Raw genomic sequence first — 21,008 nt, 5'->3', positions numbered from 1 at the left:
GAGCTCAGAGTCTTAACCACTGCACCACCAGGGAAGTTCTTCTCTTTCATCTTTAAACACGACTTTCCTTCTTTCATTGAACATTTTAATATTCTTGTTTTTATTTTTAAGCAGGGCTTCTTAGGAGTTGCTTCTCTGTCTGTAGTTGATAATGATCATGCTCAAATTCTTTGAGCCAGTAAAGCTTCCATCCTCTGCCAGTGGATCTGTGCGTGGATTGTTGTTCCTGTTTAGTTGCTAAGTTGTGTCTGACTCTTTAGGGACCCCATAGACTGTAGCCTGCCAGGCTCCTCTGTCCATGGAATCTCCCAGGCAAGAATATGGGCAAGAGTGGTTTGCCATTTCCTTCTCCATGGGATCTTTCCGACCCAGGAATTGAACCTGCATCTCCTGCATTGCAGGCAGGTTCTTTTACCACTGAGTCATGTGGGTTGCCCTTGTGTGTGGATAGAAAAGCATATTCAGAGTTCAGGCTGTTTTCAACTCTGCCCAACTTGTAGTTTACATTAGGTCTTTTGGGTCTCTGTGTTGTCCAGGAGAGTGTGAATAGCCTGGGCTGTCTCTGGTCACATTTGTGCAGCCTCCACTAGGAATGCTTACCCTGACTGTGACTGCAGCCTCATGCTAGTAGGTCCTTGACGCTCCTCAGCTCAGTGACCTCCAAGGTATCACTTCTGCAGACAACTTTTCCCATTTCTCCAAATCAAGTGAGTCTTTGTCTGCAAGAAAAAATCCCCTATCTTCATAGCCTGCCCCATCCTACCAGAACCTCCAGTTCAAGGTGGTGAGAAGGGCAATAAGAACAGTGTCAAGCCAGAACACCACTGGTTTCCACCATTCTTTCTGGAAGTTCAGCAGTTTCTCTAAACATAAAACCTTCACATGGTTTTGCTTTTTTAGCTCTCCAGAGAGTTGAGTTGGTTACTTTTGTCAGTTTTGTCTAGCTTTATTTTTGCTTTTGGAGGGAGGATTTGTCAAGCTCCTTAATCAGCCATACCCAAAAATTTATTTATTTTGATAGTCAAGTTTTCACAGTTTGGCTATTTACAGCCTTTCCAACTGGCTTCTGTTTCAGATTACTAGATAACTGTTTTAGATAACTTGCTTCTGTTTTTGTGTTATGGTCTGCTCAAATATGAGAGTGTGTGTGTATATATGTAAGGAAAGGAAAGTATATGTAAAGTTTTTTGATTTTGGTAAACCAGGTAACAGAAACTTTGTCCATTTATTCTCAAAATCAACTAGTAAATATATGTGTTTATTTTCTTAGAAAGACAGAATCCATTGATGTAATGGATGCAGTTGGAAGTAATATTGTGGTCAGCACAAGAACTGGAGAGGTAATGAGGATTTTGCCAAGGATGCATGAGGACATCAATGAAGAGTGGATCTCTGATAAAACCAGGTATATGATGTGTTTTTTTCCTTTAACTTTTGCAGTTGATTTAAAGGAAATTTTATAATAATTTTCATTTTAAGGAGCAGTCTTTTATATTTGCAAGTTACTGTTTATAGACTGTTGAAATCGGGATTGTTAGGATATACAGTGAACTGGACAAAACTGACAATAATAATCCTAGGTATATTACTGGCTTTCATATTTACTGGTTTTCATATTCAGAAATATCTTTTTTTCTTCTAGATGGAGAAATTGAAGTAAATTAAGATACTTAATCTATTTCAGTTTGTCTCTTTTTCATTGGAGAATAGAAGCTAAATATAAGTTTGAGTTTGCATAACATAATTTTGATGAAATATCTAGAGATACTCAGGTTTTATAAATGATTTGGCTTTCTCAGCTACCAAACGTATTATAATTTTAAGTTTCTTTGGGTAGCTGAAAATAAATGATAAGAACTCAAACATTTTAGGTGGCATTTGAGTTTCAGAAAATGTTTGTGAAATATTAATTTATCTCCAAAGAAATCTGGAATAATTATTTGTATCCATGTATTTATTCTTCTATTTTACTTTTAACCAACACTGTATTTAAATAACATTTCTTTTAGATTTTAAATTTGAAAATAGTTGCCTTTTTAGAAAGATTCCACAAATGGTGTAATTTCTGTTATCTAGATTTGCCTATGATGGGCTAAAACGTCAAAGACTTACCGAACCGATGGTCAGAAATGAAAAGGGACTTTTAACACATACCACCTGGGAGGATGCACTCTCTCGTGTAGCTGGAATGGTAAACAATTGAAATATAGAATAACTGTATTTGTGGTTTCCAAGACACATCTTTTTTTTTGGCTGTGCCAGGTCTTCATTATGGCACACAGGGTCTTCTATCTTTGTTGCAGCATGTGGGCTCTTTAGTTGTGGCATGTAGGATCTAGTTCCCTGACCAGGGATTGAACCCAGGCCCCCTGCATTGGGAGCATAAGGTCTTAGACACTGGACCACCAGCAAAGTCCCACAGGGAACATCTTTCTAATGAAGAGGGGTTATTGTTTCTCTTCACGTGTTTCCTCTTACCAGGATTCAGTTCAGTTCAGTTGCTCAGTCGTATCCAACTCTTCGCGACCTCATGAATTGCAGCACGCCAGGCCTCCCTATCCATCACCAACTCCTGGAATTCACTCAGACTCACGTCCATCGAGTCAGTGATGCCATCCAGCCATCTCATCCTCTGTCGTCCCCTTCTCCTCCTGCCCCCAATCCCTCCCAGCATCAGAGTCTTTTCCAATGAGTCAACTCTTCGCATGAGGTGGCCAAAGTACTGGAGTTTCAGCTTTAGCATCATTCCCTCCAAAGAAATCCCAGGGCTGATCTCCTTCAGAATGGACTGGTTGGATCTCCTTGCAGTCCAAGGGACTCTCAAGAGTCTTCTCCAACACCACAGTTCAAAAGCATCAATTCTTCGGCGCTCAGCTTTCTTCACCGTATAACTCTCGCATCCATACATTACCGCTGGAAAAACCATAGCCTTGACTAGATGGACCTTTGTTGGCAAAGTAATGTCTCTGCTTTTCAATATACTATCTAGGTTGGTCATAACTTTTCTAAGGAGTAAGCGTCTTTTAATTTCATGGCTGCAGTCACCATCTGCAGTGATTTTGGAGCCCAAAAAAGTAAAGTCTGACACTGTTTCCCCATCTATTTCCCATGAAGTGATGGGACCAGATGCCATGATCTTCATTTTCTGAATGTTGAGCTTTAAGCCAACTTTTTCACTCTCCTCTTTCACTTTCATCAAGAGGCTTTTTAGTTCGTCTTCACTTTCTGCCATAAGGGTGGTGTCATCTGCATGTCTGAGGTTATTGATATTTCTCCTGGCAATCTTGATTCCAGCTTGTGCTTCGTCCAGCCCAGCATTTCTCATGATGTACTCTGCATAGAAGTTAAATAAGCAGGGTGACAATATACAGCCTTGACGTACTCCTTTTCCTATTTGGAAACAGTCTGTTGTTCCATGTCCAGTTCTAACTGTTGCTTCCTGACCTGCATATAGGTTTCTCAAGAGGTAGGTCAGGTGCTCTATCTCTTTCAGAATTTTCCACAGTTTATTGTGATCCACACATTACCAGGATTACCTTCCATTTAAGAAGCATTTATTGAGAGCCATCTGATGTCATGCTAGATGTAGGGATATAAAGATCAGTAACACATGGTTCCTACTTCCACAGTCATTTAGTAGGCAATTATTGTATGTTGCTTTGGGTAGTTATTCAGAACATGATATATGAAAGAGCACATTGGAGGGATGTCTACCAGGGCTACCATATTACCTAGGTAAGATGACTTCTTTGTTTAGTTGCTAAGTCATATCTGACTCTTTGCAATCTCATGGACTCTAGACTCCCCCAGGCTCCTCTGTCTGCAGGATTTTCCAGGCAATAATGCTGGAGTGGGTTGCCATTTCCGTCTCCAGAGGATCTACCTGACCCAGGGTCATAACCCAAGCCCCCACATTGGCAGGCAGACTCTTTACCACTGAACCACCTAGGAAGCCCTGATCCTAATTTGCTGGGTTTCTAATCAGAGCCTAGCCTACCCGAGAGAAGTGAAATACCTAACCTCAGCCACTTCTTGCAGTCCTATACCATGTTGGGGAGGGGATGAGAGAAACTGATAGTTCACTGCCCACTGGCACAGGCTCATTGAGAGACTAAAACCTAATCATAGGACTAGAAAATACTTTCCCTGCCCACTCAACCTCACCACCATATTTACTAAACACCTGTTACCTCAGTTCCTTTTACCCAGTACCTCACATTCATTTTTGAGCAATGACTTTCAAGGCATACTAAAAGGTAAAAACACAGCTTGCAGAGACTGAACAAGCATTAGACCCAGAGTCATCTGTGATAAGACTATTGGATGTATCAGACCAGGTATTTTTTAAACTATGACTAAAATGTTAAAGACTATATTGGAAAGAGAAGACCGCATACAAAAATGGATGAACAATGTTAGCAGAGAGATGGAAATTCTAAGAAAAAAGACAAATGCTAGGGATCAGAAACACTACCGGGAATGAAGAATGCATCTGATGGTCTCTTTAGTAGATGAGCCAATAACCGGCTTGCCAGAGCAAAATACATAAAGGGCTTGAAGGAATGACAGATGCTTCAGAAGATTGTATTTAACTATATAACTCCGAAGTCTTCATCTTCCAGACCTCATTTTGAGGCCTTTTGTTCCTAATTTAAAAGAAACAACTTTATTACAAGCAGATGTTGTTATCCTTGGCCCCACATACACTTTTCTGCTTCTCACTTTCAGACTAATAATTAGTGTGAAAAGCTTTTTTGTTAGAAGTTTGTTGCTTTTATTTTACTTGAAAATGACGTTATTGTTTTGCTTTCTGAATGAGTCATTGTGGTCTTTTTCTGAACGAAGATTTCTTGGTGATAGCCTTTTCATCCATTTCTAGTTGCAGAGTTGTCAAGGCAACGATGTGGCAGCAGTTGCAGGTGGCTTGGTGGATGCTGAAGCCCTCATAGCTCTCAAGGATTTACTTAATAGAGTGGATTCTGACACCCTGTGCACTGAAGAGGTCTTCCCCACTGCAGGAGCTGGGTGAGAAATTTGAGGCTAGGATCTAAGTGTTTTGTTTTCTTTCTTTCTTTTTTTCTTTCTGTTTATAGGTTGTGCTTAAATCAACACATCTGTGGCATCAGTGACTTATATGTGACAGCTTGGATACTCCAACATACCTACTGGTTATTTTCACATATATACCAAAGTCAAACCAGGAGCTATTAGAAAATCTAATTATTAATAAAGTATTTGAACTTTTGATGCAGTTTAAGACTACTTCCAAAATTTTTTTGTCAGGCAGTGAGCCATGGGTTTAATGACAGAGTATTTCGTGGATTGTCAGTCTATTAATTTTAAAGTAAACTTGAATTTTATATTTTATGTTTCTAGCACAGATCTACGTTCCAGTTATCTTCTTAATACTACAATCGCTGGTGTCGAGGAGGCAGATGTTGTCCTTCTGGTTGGTACAAATCCACGTTTTGAGGCACCACTATTTAATGCTAGAATTCGAAAGAGGTTAGTAATAGTTATAAAAACATTTACATGATAATTTGTTTTATATATGAAAAATGACTGTCTTAGCTGATTCCTAATAGTGGGAGTGAGATTCTGAAAGGTAATTGAAGGGCAGTTTCTAACAGCTCCATTTCCCACTTCTTCCCTGCTGCTCATTTTTTTAATCTTTTTAGTTTGAAATAGCTCAACTTTGTTTACCTATGTTTGTGTAGTATTCACCCAGATTAATCAATGCTAATGTTTATATTTCTTTTCTCTCCATCTATATATTTGTGTGAACATAGTCATTTGAAAGTAGGTTGTATGCCCTTTTAATCCCAAACTAAACACATTTGTGTGGGTTTCCTAGGGACAAGGACATTCTCCATTTAAGAATTTGATTCTTTATTTAATCAAGAATTTAGTATTGATATAGTATTATTATCTATTTGTGCTTAAATTTCACTGAATTTTTTCCATAATTTTTTGCATTTTGACATTTTTTTTTTTGAAGACTACAGGCCAGTTATTTTGTAAAATGCCTCTCTATCTTTTTATATCTTAGAGACTTGTAATAGCTCAACCATATAGTTGATTGTCTAAACTGGGACAATGTTGAGAGTAGAAAGGGGATTTATTATTCCAGGGTGACAGATAAAAACCCCTACTGTCTCTGACAAACCAGAATATATGGTCACCACATTTATTAATATTTTTGGAGGAGCTGGATCCATACTTCCTTGTCAATAGACAGTAAATATGAATGATGTAGTTTGTTTTTTATGAACTTTTATTTAAATGATCTTAACAGATAATTAGGACTCTGCTGTGTAAATATGGCAAAATAAAAACGTCACTTATTCTAAAATTAAAGTCTTTGTTTATAGCTAGCTTAGAGTTAGCATTCTAACACAGCAAGTTAATTCATTGACTTTACTTGGTGTGTGCAGACCCTATTTTGCTATACTTTGCTTTATTGTACTTTGCAGATATAGTCTGTTTTTTGCAGATTTAAAGTTTATGGCAGCTGTTGATTGAGTCTTTCAGTGCTATTTTTCCAACAGCATTTTCTCACTTTGTGTCTCTGTGTCATATTTTGGTAACTCTCACAATATATCAAACTTTTTTTTATTATTACTACATTTTATTATGGTGATCTTTGATCGGTGATCTTTGCTGTTACTCTTGTAATTGTTTTGGGGCACCATAGGCCATATCCATATAATATGGTGAATTTAATCAGTAGATGTTGGTTTGTTTTGATTACTCTGCCAACTGGCCATTCCTCCATGTCTGTCCCTCTTCTTGGGTCTCCTTATTCCCTGAGACACAATAGTGTGGAGTGTAGATCAATTAATAACCTACAGTGGCTTATAAGTTTTCAAGTGAAAGGAAGTCTTGCACATCTTACTTTAAATCAAACGCTAGAAATAATTAAACTTATTGAAGGAGGTATATTGAAAGCATAGATAAGCCAAAAAACAGACCTCTCGTGCCAAACAATCATGTCATGAATGCAGAGGAAATTTAAAGTGCTACTCCAAAGTGCGCAGTGCATGAGAAGAAAGCAAAACAACCTTATTACTAATGTGGATAAAGTTTGAGTGGTCTGGATTGAAGATCAGACCAGCCATGACATTCCGTCAAAGCCTAATCCAGAGCAAGGCCCTAACTCTCTTCATTTCTAAAGGTGAAGAAGCTACAGAAGAGAAGTTAAAACTAGCAGAGGTTGGTTCATGAGATTAGGGCAGGAAGCTGGCTCCATAGCATAAAGGTACAAGGTAAAGCAGCAAATGCTAATTTAGAAACTGCAGCGAGTTACCCAGAGGTCTAGCTAAGATAATGAAGGTGGCTTCAGTGAACAACAGATTTTCAGTGTAGACAAAACAGCCTTTTATTGGAAAAATGTGCCACCTAGTACTTTTATAGCTAGAGAAGAGAAATCAGTGCCTGGCTTCAGAGCTTCAAAAGATAGGCTGTGTTAGGGGTTAATGCTCCTGGTGACTCTAAGTTGAAGCCAGTGCTCAACTTACCATTCTGAAAATCCTAGGGCTTTTGAGAATTTTGTTAAACCTGTTCTGCTTGTGCTTGATAAATGGAACAACAAAGCCTCGTTGACAGCACATCCGTTTGCATTATGGTTTACTGAATATTTTAAGCCCGTTGTTGAGACCTACTCCTCAGGAAAAAAGATTTAAGATACTGCTAATTGATAATTGTACCTGATCACCCAAAAACTCTGATGAAGATATACAATAAGATTAATCTTGTTTTGTGCCTGCTGACACAGCATCCATTCTGCAGCTCATGGATTAAGGAGTAATTCAATTTTCAAGTCTCATTATTTGAGAAATACTTATTCAGAAGGCTGTCAGTTCAGTCGCTCAGTCGTGTCCGACTCTTTGCGACCCCATGAATTGCAGCACGCCAGGCCTCCCTGTCCATCACCAACTCCCGGAGTTCACTCAGACTCACGTCCATTGAGTCAGTGATGCCATCCAGCCATCTCACCCTCTGTCGTCCCCTTCTCCTCCTGCCCCCAATCCCTCCCAGCATCAGAGTCTTTTCCAATGAGTCAACTCTTCGCATGAGGTAGCTGCCATATATAGGATTCTACTGATGGATTTAGGCAAAGTAAATTGAAAACCTTCTGGAAAGGATTCACTCTGCTAGATACCATTAAGAACATTGAGTCTTGGGAAGAGGTCAAGATATCAGTGTTAAAAAGGAGTTTGGAAGAAGTTGATTCCAACCTTCCTGGATGACTTTGAGAGGCTTCAGTTGAAATACCTTCAAATATGGTGGAAATAGAGAGCTAGAGTTATTATAACTGAAGTCTGAAGATGTGACTAAATTGCTGTGATCTCATGATAAAACTTTAATGGATGAGGAGTTGCTTCTTAAGGATAAGCAAAAAGAAAGTTGTTTCTTGATATAGGATCTGCTCCTGGTAGAGATTCTATAAAGAAATTGTAGAAATAACAACAGTGGATTTAGAATGTGACATACACTTAAGTTGATAAAGCAGCAGCTGGATTAGAGAGGATTGACTCCCAGTTTTGAAAGAATTTCTACTGTGAATAAAATGCCATCAGATAGCACTGCATGCTGCAGAAAAATGGCTTATGAAAGGAAGAGTTAATTGATACAGTAACGTCCACTGTTGTCTTATTTAAGAAATTGCTACAGCCATTCTAATCTTAAGTAAACCACCACCCTGATTATTCAGCAGCCTTCAACATTGAGGCAAGCGTCTCTACCAGCAAAAAGATTTCCACTTGCTAAACATTCATATGATGGTTAGCATTTATTAGCAATAAAGTATTTTTTTCAGTATAAAGTATTTTTTAATTAAGATGTATATATTGTTATTTTGACATAATACTTTTTATATCCTTAATAAGCTACAGTGTAGTATAAACATAACTTGTATATGCCCTGGGAAAGCAAAAACTGTGTGTGACTTGCTTTATTGAGATATTTGCTTTATTGTTGTGGTCTGCGACCAAACACAGGTATACCTGTATTTTTACAACACTTTATTTTGAAAAGTACACAATAATATCTGTTAATGTTTGGGGAAAGCTTTAATGCTTTTTAACATTTTTAAATTTAAATAGATGTAGCACTTAGCATTGATGAGACCAGTAACTGTACTGACTTAGTGATTTAGCTCTAAAAACTTCATTGTTTTTATTTCAGCTGGCTTCATAATGACTTAAAAGTGGCCCTAATAGGCAGCCCAGTGGATCTCACTTACAGATATGACCATCTGGGAGATTCTCCCAGAATTCTTCAAGACATTGCTTCGGGTAGCCATCCATTCAGCCAGGTGCTCTTAGTTACATTTATAATATTTTAAAGTTATATGTATATGATTTTTAAGTCTTATTTTTTTAATTTATTATTTTCGTGATAACTATGAGATTGCTGTTAAAATATATGTATAACAGTATAGAAAATAATATATAAGAAAGTAAACATAATCAAAGATCCCACTACAAACGACTGTTGATGAGATGTCCTATGGTCATCTCTCATTTATATAGAGAAGGATGGATGGATAGGTAAGCAAAAAATGAAATTATACTCTACATTTTTATTTCAGTTCAGTTCAGTCGCTCAGTTGTGTTCGACTCTGCAACCCCATGGACTGCAGCATGCAGGCTCTAAGTTAAATAAGCAGGATGATGATATACAGCCTTGACGTACTCCTTTCCCAATTTGGAACCGGTCTGTTGTTCCATGTCTTATTCTAACTAGCTTCTTGACCTGCGTACAGGTTTCTCAGGAGGCAGGTCAGGTGGTGTGGTGTTCCCATCTCTTTAAGAATTTTCCACAGTTTGTCATGATCCACACAGTCAAAGGTTTTGGCATAGTCAGTAATGCAGAAGTAGATGTTTTTCTGGAACTCTTTTGCTTTTTTGATGATCCAGTGGATGTTGGCAATTTGATCTCTGGTTCTCTGCCTTTTCTAAAACCAGCTTGAACATCTGGAAGTTCACGGTTCACATACTGTTGAAGCCTGGCTTGGAGAATTTTGAGCATTACTTTGCTAGCGTGTGAGATGAGTGCAGTTGTACAGTAGTTTGAGCATTCTTTGGCATTGCCTTTCTTTGGGATTGAAATGAAAACGGACCTTTTCCAGTCCTGCGGCCACTGCTGAGTTTTCCAAATTTGCTGGCATATTGAGTGAAGCACTTTCACAGCATCATCTTTCAGGATTTGAAATAGCTCAACTGGAATTCCACCACCTCCACTAGCTTTCTAAGGCCCACTTGACTTTGCATTCCAGGATGTCTGGCTCTAGATGAGTGATCACACCATCGTGGTTATTTGGGCCACTAAGATCTTTTTAGTATAGTTCTGTGCATTCTTGTCACGTCTTCTAAATACCTTCTGCTTCTGTTAGGTCCATACCATTTCTGTCCTTTATTATGCCCATCTTTGCATGAAATGTTCCCTTGGTATCTCTGATTTTCTTAAAGAGGTCTCTAGTCTTTCCCATTCTATTGTTTTTCTCTGTTTCTTTGCATTGATCACTTAGGAAGACTTTCTTATCTCTCCTTGCTATTCTCTGGGACTCGGCTCTTTTTTTTTTTAACCAGAGTTTAATTTTACTTGAAGTTATCAAAAAAGAAAATGATGTGAAGCTGAAAGAATTAAATTTTAAACTTCAGTGAAGTCTTTCTTTACAGCAAGAGTTATTATTCCTTAAAGAAATTTCACTGGTCTTTTTATATGACCTTTTCATGACTAAATTCCTTATTTAATTTTTTTTTATCTGCCACCTGAAGTTCAGAGCTTTTAGGCTTCTTATTTCTTTGTTTTTTTTTTTTTTTCCAAGAGATGTAGGTACACCATTTCTTAAGTTCTTTCTTGCTTGAAAATGTTTATTTTATTCCTGATGAGAGCCTTGGCAGAATGTAAAGATCTTGGGTTATACTTCTGTTTTTCCCTCTGAACTTTATAGATATGGGCCCTCCTCCCCCTTTAAATTAGTGTATTTATTTGGCTGTGCAGGGCCTTAGTTGCAGCATGCAAGATCTTTTACTGTGGCATGTGGGATCTAGTTCCCCAACCAGGGATTGAGCCCTGGCCCCCTGCATTGGGACGACAGAGTCTTAGCCACTGGACCACCAAGGATGTCTAGACACTGCCTTTTGTTATTGTGGAGAATCCTGATTTGAGGTATTATTTTGTTTTAACCCTGTCTTATTGTTGTTGTCTAGATACATTTTTGTTGCTATTTCATACTTGATTTTTTATCTTTGAAATTTAGTGACTTCACTAGAATATATCTTAATAATGGCGGTTCCATACCCTTTTTTCTTTTTTTTTTTAATGGGATATGCAGCCTCCTTCAGTTTGAATATTCAAGGTCCTCTTTATTTTAGGAGTTGCATGTGTGCTTGTATGTGGTGTGCAGGCTAGTGATTATTTTAAAAAAATATGAAAAAGTTTTCTGTTTCTCACGTAACAGCGATTCTGAAGGTAGGCAGTTTGACCTATTGTGCAGCTGTCCACGGATCTAATCAAGGCAGGAGCCTGCCTTCCTGCTTGCTGTCCTCAGTGTACTAGTTCACTCACACGTGTTCGTGTGTGAGCCTCTTCTCATGATGTCAAGGTGCTTGCTTCACTTACACCTCCAGGTGTAGGCATGAAGAAGTCAAGTGTGAGGGGACAAAGCAGCCAAACCCAACTCCTTTGTTGTCAGTTTTGAATAACATCTTTATTATTACTAGCATAGAAAATATTTTTTAAAAATTTTATTGAGAAGAAGCCCTCTCTTCTCTATAGTTCCCTTCCCCATTCCCCAGAAGGAGATGAGTGTTCTTCAGGAAAGTTTTCTTTTATAATAGATTTAGATGTATTTTTCATTAGTTACTTCTGTTCTGTTTGTTAAGAACTCTTAATGCAGATATTGAATCCCTTTTTCTATCTTTTCTGTCACTTATTTCTTTATTCCTCTGTTGTTTTTCAATTTTATATAATTTCCTGTATACTTCTTGCTCCTGTATTTACAAGTCATGTTAAATTTTGTTTTTTGTCATTTCTGGAATGATGTTCATCTCTGCTTTGTTTATCTTTTAGTTCTTGAACTTTCTGATGAAAATCCTCTGTGATATTATCTATCATGTAACTTCTCTGAGCTCTTTTTAAAAATATTTCATTTTCTTAGAGGCTGTTGAAAACTGTTTCTCATTTTTTTAAGGCTATTGAAAACTCTTCACATTTCCTTGGGAAACTCCTCTTAAGATGAATGTCCTCTTCTTTGTAGTATGTAGAAATGATTTTCATGCTGATTCATTGATTGGGACCAGCCCTTTATCAAAGAATGGATGGGCAGAAGAATGAACTGTAACAGTCTACAGCTTTACTTCTAATTTTTCTGTCCTCCACCATATCTGCAGTTTCTTTTGCACTTGGGATGCATTCCTTCTCAGTTTCTAATATTCAGGTAGTTACTGTGGTTTAGAACAAAGCCCTTAAAATATTCTGCATTGTGATCTATGTCCGTTGCTTTCCCTACCTTTTCCTCCCTGTCTGGAACATAGAAAGTAGATGGAAGACGGTAGACATGGTACTTCAGCTTGATTTCTCTTATTAAACGTTGCATCATCTGAACCTCTGTGCATATATCTCCATTTTTTTCTGGGACCTATCCATAGTCATTCTGACTAAAGGATGTTTGGTTTAGGCTTTTATTCCCAGTTCAGTTCAGTTCAGTCGCTCAGTTGTGTCCGACTCTTTGCGACCCCATGAATCGCAGCATGCCAGACTTCCCTGTCCATCACCAACTTCCCTGTTCATCGAGTCAGTGATGCCATCCAGCCATCTCATCCTCTGTTGTCCCCTTCTCCTCCTGCCCCCAATCCCTCCCAGCATCAGAGTGTTTTCTAGTGAGTCAACACTTCACATGAGGTGGCCAAAGTACTGGAGTTTCAGCTTTAGCATCATTCCCTCCAAAGAAATCCCAGGGCTGATCTCCTTCAGAATGGACTGGTTGGATCTCCTTGCAGTCCAAGGGACTCTCAAGAGTCTTCTCCAACACCACAGTTCAAAAGCATCAATTCTTCGGCACTCAGCTTTCTTCACAGTCCAACTCTCACATCCATACATGACGACAGGAAAAACCATAGCCTTGACTAGACGGACCTTAGTCAGCAAAGTAATGTCTCTGCTTTTGAATATGCTATCTAGGTTGCTCATAACTTTTCTTCCAAGGAGTAAGCGTCTTTTAATTTCATGGCTGCAGTCACCATCTGCAGTGATTTTGGAGCCCAAAAAAATAAAGTCTGACTCTGTTTCCACTGTTTCCCCATCTATTTCCCACGAAATGATGGGGCCAAATGCCATGATCTTAGTTTTCTGAATGTTGAGCTTTAAGCCAACTTTTTCACTCTCCTCTTTCACTTTCAACAAGTGGCTTTAAAAGTTCCTCTTCACTTTCTGCCATAAGGGTGGTGTCATCTGCATATCTAAGGTTATTGATATTTCTCCCCGCAATCTTGATTCCAGCTTGTGCTTCTTCCAGCCCAGCGTTTCTCATGATGTACTCTGCATAGAAGTTAAATAAGCAGGGTGACAATATACAGCCTTGATGTACTCCTTTTCCCGATTTGGAACCAGTCTGTTGTTCCATGTCCAGTTCTAACTGTTGCTTCCTGACCTGCTTATAGGTTTCTCAAGAGGCAGGTCAGATGGTCTGGTATTCCCATCTCTTCCAGAATTTTCCACAATTTATTGTGATCCATACAGTCAAAGGCTTTGGCATAGTCAAGAAAGCAGAAATAGATGTTTTTCTGGAACTCTCTTGCTTTTTCGATGACGCAGCAGATGTTGGCAATTTGATCTCTGGTTCCTCTGCCTTTTCTAAAACCAGCTTGAACATCAGGAAGTTCATGGTTCACGTATTGCTGAAGCCTGCCTTGGAGAAAGTTTTATTCCCAGTGCTTCCTTATTGAAACTATTTTATCTAATACTTATTTAGCTATTTCACAGTAGCACTGGTAAGAGGTTTATGAGTAAATACGGTTTTTATGTATATCCATAGGTTGACTAGCAAATCATGATGTTCATCTTAGAACTAAAGCTTGGGACAGCATATTGTAGATACAAATTTGGTTAGATTTAGTTACTTCTAATTTTTTTTTTTTAATTCAAAGTTCTTTTTAAAAATAGGTCCTACAGGAAGCTAAAAAACCAATGGTGGTTTTAGGCAGTTCTGCACTCCAGAGAAATGATGGTGCAGCAATTCTTGCAGCTGTTTCCAATATTGCTCAAAAGATTCGGACAAGTAGTGGTGTTACTGGTGATTGGAAAGTTATGAATATCCTTCATAGGTAAGTTGAATAGTTGTTTTGTAATCTGTAATTGTGTGTATATGTGTTTCTGTACACTGTCACATTTATTTTTAAAACAAATTAATATTTAGTGACATCTCAGTAGCAGATGTGAAATAGCAACTTTTATTTTGTGTGAGAAGAACCCAAGATAATAAATAATATTTAAAATATCCAAATTGTGGTAAGTGCTGGAAAAAAATCTTGAAAATTTGTATCATGTTAATATACTGGGTTCAAAAATTGAAATAAGAATTTCCTCCTGTGATTATAAATTCTTTATAAAGTAGAATTGTTCTGAAAGTAGAACTATTACAGTGAACAGGATGAACATTTTTGAGGTTTTTAATGCATATTTCCAACTTATTTTAGGAAGATTGTACCAGTTTTGCATTAGTGAACGAGTTTCCCATTTTACACAATTCTTTCTACCTTAAGTGTTACTTTTTGAATCTTCAGATTTGTTTAAAGATTGAGGGTAAACACTCCAGTTGCTCAGTAGTAAAGAATCCGCCTGCAATGCAGGAGATGCAAACAGGAGGTGCAGGTTCGATCTCTGGGTTGGGAAGACCCCCCCAGAGAAAGGAAATGGCATTGCACTCCAGTATTTTTGCCTGGAGAATCTATGGGGTCACAAAGAGTTGCACATGACTGGGCAACTAAACAACAGTAAAATACACACTCCATGATAAGCAAATTTTTTTATTTTAAAAGTATTCAAATGCATTCTTAAACATTCATTTCAGTGTTACATTTCCCCTCTTAATAGATTAATTTGGCATCGTAGGTCATCATGTAAACATTTTTTTAAAACTTCTGTTTTTTAAATAGTTTATTTGCATTGATCACCTTCAGATCCTTTCTAGCCACAGTTTTTAGAATTCAATTCACTTTTGAACATATGTCTTGATTAATATTTTTCGTTTCTGTTTTTGTCTGAAAAACAATAACATAATAACTTTTTAAGAAAAATTTCTGCATGTCTAACAATGTCTTTATGGTTCCTTTTCACTGAGGACCACTTGGCTAAATACATAAATCACAGATTTTTTTCCTTTAATGCTCAGTATTTTTTTCACCCTTTCACATTTTAGAGAGGATCTCATCTCATCTGTTTTTTTGTGTGGGTTTTTGTCTCTGATAACCTGGTTTTATGTATGTATGTGTTCTTGTCTGCCTGCCCACCGTTTGGATTCCTGGCGATCCAGTGGTTATGACTCCATGCTTCCAGTGCAGGGAACACAGGTTCAATCCTTTGTCAGGAAATCTGATCCCATATGCTCCGCAGTACAGCCTGGCCAGAAAAAAAAAAAATTATACTGGGATATAACTAAGTGACACTTGTTTGACATCACCTTTGCCTGGGAGTATCATAGAACTCTCCATTTTCAAATTGAAAGTTTTTTTTTCGTGTAAGTTCAGAAAAAGCCAGTTTGTCTACTTTTACATTGTTGTTTGCTCTCATGCAGAAGCTTCTATCTATTATGCACTGGTTGGCCCTTCAGACTTTTGTCTCTTCTCACTCATAATTTTTCTCACTTTTTTCCTGTGTTTAGGGAGAATTTCTTATTTATCTTCTGTCATTTGTGAGCTTTGATTATGGAGAGCACTAATGCCATCGTAATTTTTTTATTGACTAGACTTGTTTTTTAATTTCATTTCATTCTTACATAACATTTCATTTTCATGAGAACAGCTTGTTTCAATGCAGTTTGTTAAGACATACCTTCTGATTAATGCTTGTTGAGAACATGAAGAGTATTTATAAACCTTTTTAAAATTTCTTACAGTAAGTTTATTTCATAGTAAAGCATAATTTCTCATTCTTGAAGAATCTTTTAATCAGCCTGTAGTTTCTTTTTTTTACTCATCATTCTCTCAGAGGCAAACTTACGTTACCCACTTTGTTTTCCAAGATGAGGTGGGCTCTGTCATGAGTTAGTGTGAGTCTCTGCTCAGATCTTTGTGAGACATCAAGGCTCAGAATGACAGATGTTTTTAAAAAAAAAAAATACGGTATAGGTGGAGAGACAAGAGGAGCTAAGTTTTGAAATTGAATTTAGGAAGTCTGAGTTTTCTGACTTTGTTCATTTTTAAGATAGACTTGGTTTTTCAGGGTCCTTTGCATTCCGTTGCATTGCATTGGACTTCCTTTGTGGCTCAGCTGGTAAAGAATGTGTTTGCAATGCGGGAGACCTGGGTTTGATCCCTGAGTTGGGAAGATCCCCTGGAGAAGGGAAAGGCTACCCACTCCAGTATCCTAGTCTGGAGAATTCCATGAAATGTATAGTCCATGGGGTTGCAAAGAGTCGAACATGACTGAGTGACTTTTACTTCACTTTCACTTTGCATTCCATGTGACTTTTAGGATCAGCTTGTCAGTTTCTGCAGAGGACTCAGCTGTCAGTTTTGATAGGGATTGCATTAAATCTATAAATCAGTTTGGGGAGTAATGCCATCTTCACAACATTAAGTCTTCCAATCCATGAACATAGGATGTCTTTCCATTTGTTATGGTCTTTAATTTCCTTTGGAGTTTTGTAATTTTCATCATATAAATCTTAACGCTTCTTTTGTTAAATATTCTCCAAGTATTCTTTTGATGTCCTATTAGAGAGTTTTACAGAGCAAGCAGCATCTAGTGGGAGTTTGTTTGATCTGCCCTCCTCCCTTAACAGGTAAAGATTAGCTAGCTTTATTCATAGTAGCTTCTCAAAATGGCTACTGTTTCTATAAAGAAAATTGATAATACCTAACTAGAGCAAAAACTCCCAAATGTTCAAAGTATAGTTACTTGAAACTTCTTTAAAAGATTTTTATCTGCTTGTGTAACAATATATATTCATTGAAAAACTTCCATAAGGACATACACCAGTGTACTAATTATAGTTTTCTCTGAATTACAGGTTTATGAGTGGTGTCTAATTTTTCCTTTTAGGTTTTCAGAGTCTTCTAATTTTTCTCTAATGACTGTCTTTGACTCATCAAATCTTGCTATATTGAATAAAAATCAACTTAAGACAATTGCGGTTGGCATAGTTTCCCGAATTATTCCATTAAGTATCATGTCATGAAGAAACAGTGTCCTCAACATCTTATTTCTTTGTTTGGCATGCTTAAAACAGTGAAAGACTGCTTTTTCTGATTTTGACATTTATTTCACATGGGTAAAAAAAATGAGGGAAGATCTTTGACAGCATCGAACAGAAAAAAAAGACTTGGTATTATTCAAGAATCACATTCAATTTTTTATAATGAAAACAGCAAGTATGCTGAAATCCCATAATTGTTTTACAGGATTGCAAGCCAAGTAGCTGCTTTGGATCTTGGCTATAAGCCTGGGGTGGAAGCAATTCAGAAGAATCCTCCTAAAATGCTGTTTCTCCTGGGAGCAGATGGAGGTTGTGTCACTCGACAGGATTTGCCAAAGGATTGTTTCATTGTTTATCAAGGTTAGTAGCATCTGTGACATTAGAAACAGAAGAGAATAGTACATTTTGTATATTAGAAACTGCATGGCAGTATATTTAGTGTAATGATATTTTCCATTTGAGAATTTCCCTATACGGTCACCAGTTTCAAAACAATATGTATTTTTATAGATTTTTTATTTTTTAAAATAGGCTTTATTAGTTATATAGTTGCTATTGCTATTAAGAATCATCACCTTACATTATTTAATTACAAAGAATTGGAAGAAACCTAATGCCCCCAGTAACAGTAATTTAGATTATGAAATATTATATAGCATTAAATTCAGTTTTTCAAAGAATATTTAGTGTGATTCTATATTAAAGGGCTAGCACTTTTATATAAACTATAAAAATTAAAAAATCATGAGTCCTTTGTTAAATTTTGCACTTTGTGTGCGTGCATGCTCATTCGTGTCCAACTCTTTGCAACCCCATGGACTGTAGCCCACCAGGCTCCTCTTCATGGAGATTCTCCAGACAAGAGTACTGTAGTGGGTTGCCGTGCCCTCCTCCAGGGGATCTTCCCAACCCCGGGATCAAGCCCAGGCCTCCTGCATTGCAGGCGGATTCTTTACCGCCTAAACCACCAGAGGAGCCCAAGAATACTGGAGTGGGTAGTCTATCCCTTCTGCAGAGGGTCTTTCCAACCCAGGAATCGAACTGGGGTGTCCTGCATAGCAGGTGGATTCTTTACCAGCTGAGCTACCAGGGAAACCTTGTTTTATACAGAAACAACACTAATTTGTAATAGGCTTTTTATTGCCATGCCACATAAAAGCATTACGTAATATTTTGTTTGATAAACTAAAATCCTGTCCTAGTTCTATCCAGGGATAATCATTGATGATATTTTAGATATGTATGCTTCATACATCTTTTTATACGTATACAAAAGTACGTAAATGAGATCAAAGTTTATGTATTGTTCTATAGCTTCCTTTCACTTAACCAAAGTTCCTCTTTTCTTCCAACAGTTTAGTTAATGAGTGACAGTCTTTAGCATACTGTTTTCTGTAATCTTCTCTTCATGCTCTTTTTAGTATTATTCCTGTCATGCCCCTGTCACACACTTCTTGTTCCTGCACCATTTCAGTTTACTTTACCAAATCTCGCTAGCAGACGTCTGAGCATCTCCACTTTGTAACCATCAAGTGAGATAATATACCTAGCTGCCCATTAGATGTATCTGTATGGTATTATGTGTTTGTGTATTTGCAAAAATTGATCTGGTAAGATACATACCAAAGGCTTTAACAGTACCTTTTTTTGGAGAAGGGAGTTTAACTGTGGACCCACTGGGCTTTAATTTTTATTCCATATACTCAATATAGTATTGTTTTAATTTTTTAACAATAAATTTTTAAACACTTCATAAAATGGAATTTTAACACTTATAAAAATGAAAATTTAAAAGGATATCTACTGTGTTTAATACGTAATCAGTTTTGTGCTAAAATGTGGCTTGCCATTTTCTATCTTTTTCACAGGACATCATGGCGACGTGGGAGCTCCTATAGCTGATGTTATTCTCCCTGGCGCTGCTTACACAGAGAAGTCTGCTACTTATGTCAATACCGAGGGCCGAGCTCAGCAGACAAAAGTAGCAGTGACGCCTCCCGGCTTGGCAAGAGAAGACTGGAAAATTATAAGAGCCCTTTCTGAGGTATTTGTCCTTAGTGATGCTGCTAGTAGGATGTTTGACATGTTAGCTTGTCAGAATGATTTCCAGAGTCAAGGGGGATGCAGGTCTGAAATGCAGAGATGATTTAAACAGTCTGGGGGGGAAACATGAGAAACCCCAAACAGGGGCTTGGGGAATTCCCTGGTGGTCCAGTGGTTAGGACTCTGCGTTTCCACTGCCGAAGGCACTGGTTTAATCCCTGGTCAGAGAACTGAGATCCCACAAGCTGTGTGACTTGGCGAGAAAGAAAATGGGAATGTGAAACTGGTGTTTTTTATTTTTGACTTGTCTTTTGCCTAAAAAGAGTCAACTCTTATTATAAAAAGAAGCATCATATGAGATTTAAAGTAATAATATAGTTGTCTATGAGCAATGACAAGTTAGCTGAAATATTCAGATTTAGCAAAGCATTTATTTCATAATCATTCTGTTTTCTAAAAATAAATTACTAATGTGTTGACAGCTACTTATGAATTAGAAGAATATTCTAATATTTCCCACTTAGCCACTTGCTTAATATACATGCAAATGGACACCAGTATATTTTTCATACTAGTACTGCCTTATTTTACCATAGTTCCAATGATGTATTATTTGAAATTTATAAGTATTAATGCTTTGGAACCTGTTACATTATAGATTGCAGGTATGACTCTTCCATATGATACTCTGGATCAAGTGAGAAACAGACTGGAAGAAGTCTCCCCTAATCTTGTTCGATATGATGATGTTGAAGGAGCTAATTATTTCCAGCAAGCAAGTGAGCTTTCCAAGGTAAAAACTTGTCTCTTTGCAGTTTTCATAATAACGTATCCTCTGGTGTAGCAGTACTAGTTTTCAATACTATTACTGATCTCTTATTCCTGTTTTTGCAGCTAGTGAACCAGCAGCTTCTTGCTGATCCACTTGTTCCACCTCAGCTAACAATAAAAGACTTCTACATGACAGGTATGCAGTTGTTAGCATGACTGCCGTGAATGGAAGGTGGGAAGGAATATCATCACCTAATTTAGTGTTATGATTCTCACCTGCTGGTGGTAATATTTGATATGTCTACTCTCACAAGATTTTTCAAATATCAAACTAATATAACTATATATTCTGATTTTACTCTAATTTCTTTTCTTTCTGAAATGTAAGTAGAGTTTGAAAATCCAGTAAGAATTAGCAGATTTTAAATATAAACTTTTACTATTATATATAGAATTACTATACAGCAATATGGGGATAATTTTCTGAGTGACAAAAAACTGAAGGTTTTTTCTGAGAATTACAGTAGAAGAATCAAAACACTAAAATGTGAACCATGTTAAATGGTGCTTCTGATATAAATTAAGAATATTCTTAAGGAATGCAGACTAACCTATAGATTTTATAATACATTCTAGAACATGTAGGTCTCTAGGTTACGAGGTAGTTGATAGACATTTTAAAACAATTTTCTGTCTAAAAGCAGATAGATATTTTTAAGTTTTTGGTACAGTTTGTATCCAAGATTGTTTTAATAGGATTTTTAGTTATATT

At 37.2% G+C, this 21,008-nt stretch overlaps 1 protein-coding gene across 2 annotated transcripts in view; it reads left to right on the top strand.

Annotated features, from left to right (window-relative positions):
• Positions 1–21,008, top strand: part of NDUFS1 (NADH:ubiquinone oxidoreductase core subunit S1) — a 33,184-nt gene that overhangs the window by 9,275 nt on the left and 2,901 nt on the right. For both annotated transcript variants that reach the window (XM_068966951.1, XM_068966952.1), the window contains exons 9-18: positions 1,271–1,405; positions 2,077–2,191; positions 4,880–5,025; positions 5,377–5,505; positions 9,187–9,316; positions 14,170–14,330; positions 17,628–17,782; positions 19,291–19,466; positions 20,124–20,258; positions 20,360–20,432. In XM_068966951.1, the coding sequence (XP_068823052.1) occupies positions 1,271–1,405; positions 2,077–2,191; positions 4,880–5,025; positions 5,377–5,505; positions 9,187–9,316; positions 14,170–14,330; positions 17,628–17,782; positions 19,291–19,466; positions 20,124–20,258; positions 20,360–20,432 (1,355 nt within the window). The remainder of the gene's footprint in view (positions 1–1,270; positions 1,406–2,076; positions 2,192–4,879; positions 5,026–5,376; positions 5,506–9,186; positions 9,317–14,169; positions 14,331–17,627; positions 17,783–19,290; positions 19,467–20,123; positions 20,259–20,359; positions 20,433–21,008) is intronic.

This window comes from Capricornis sumatraensis, chromosome 3 (genome assembly GCF_032405125.1).
Source record: "Capricornis sumatraensis isolate serow.1 chromosome 3, serow.2, whole genome shotgun sequence".
Taxonomy (NCBI): domain Eukaryota; kingdom Metazoa; phylum Chordata; class Mammalia; order Artiodactyla; family Bovidae; genus Capricornis; species Capricornis sumatraensis.
The sequence above is the reverse complement of the archived record's forward strand: the minus strand, read 5'-3'. Positions and strand labels throughout refer to the sequence as shown.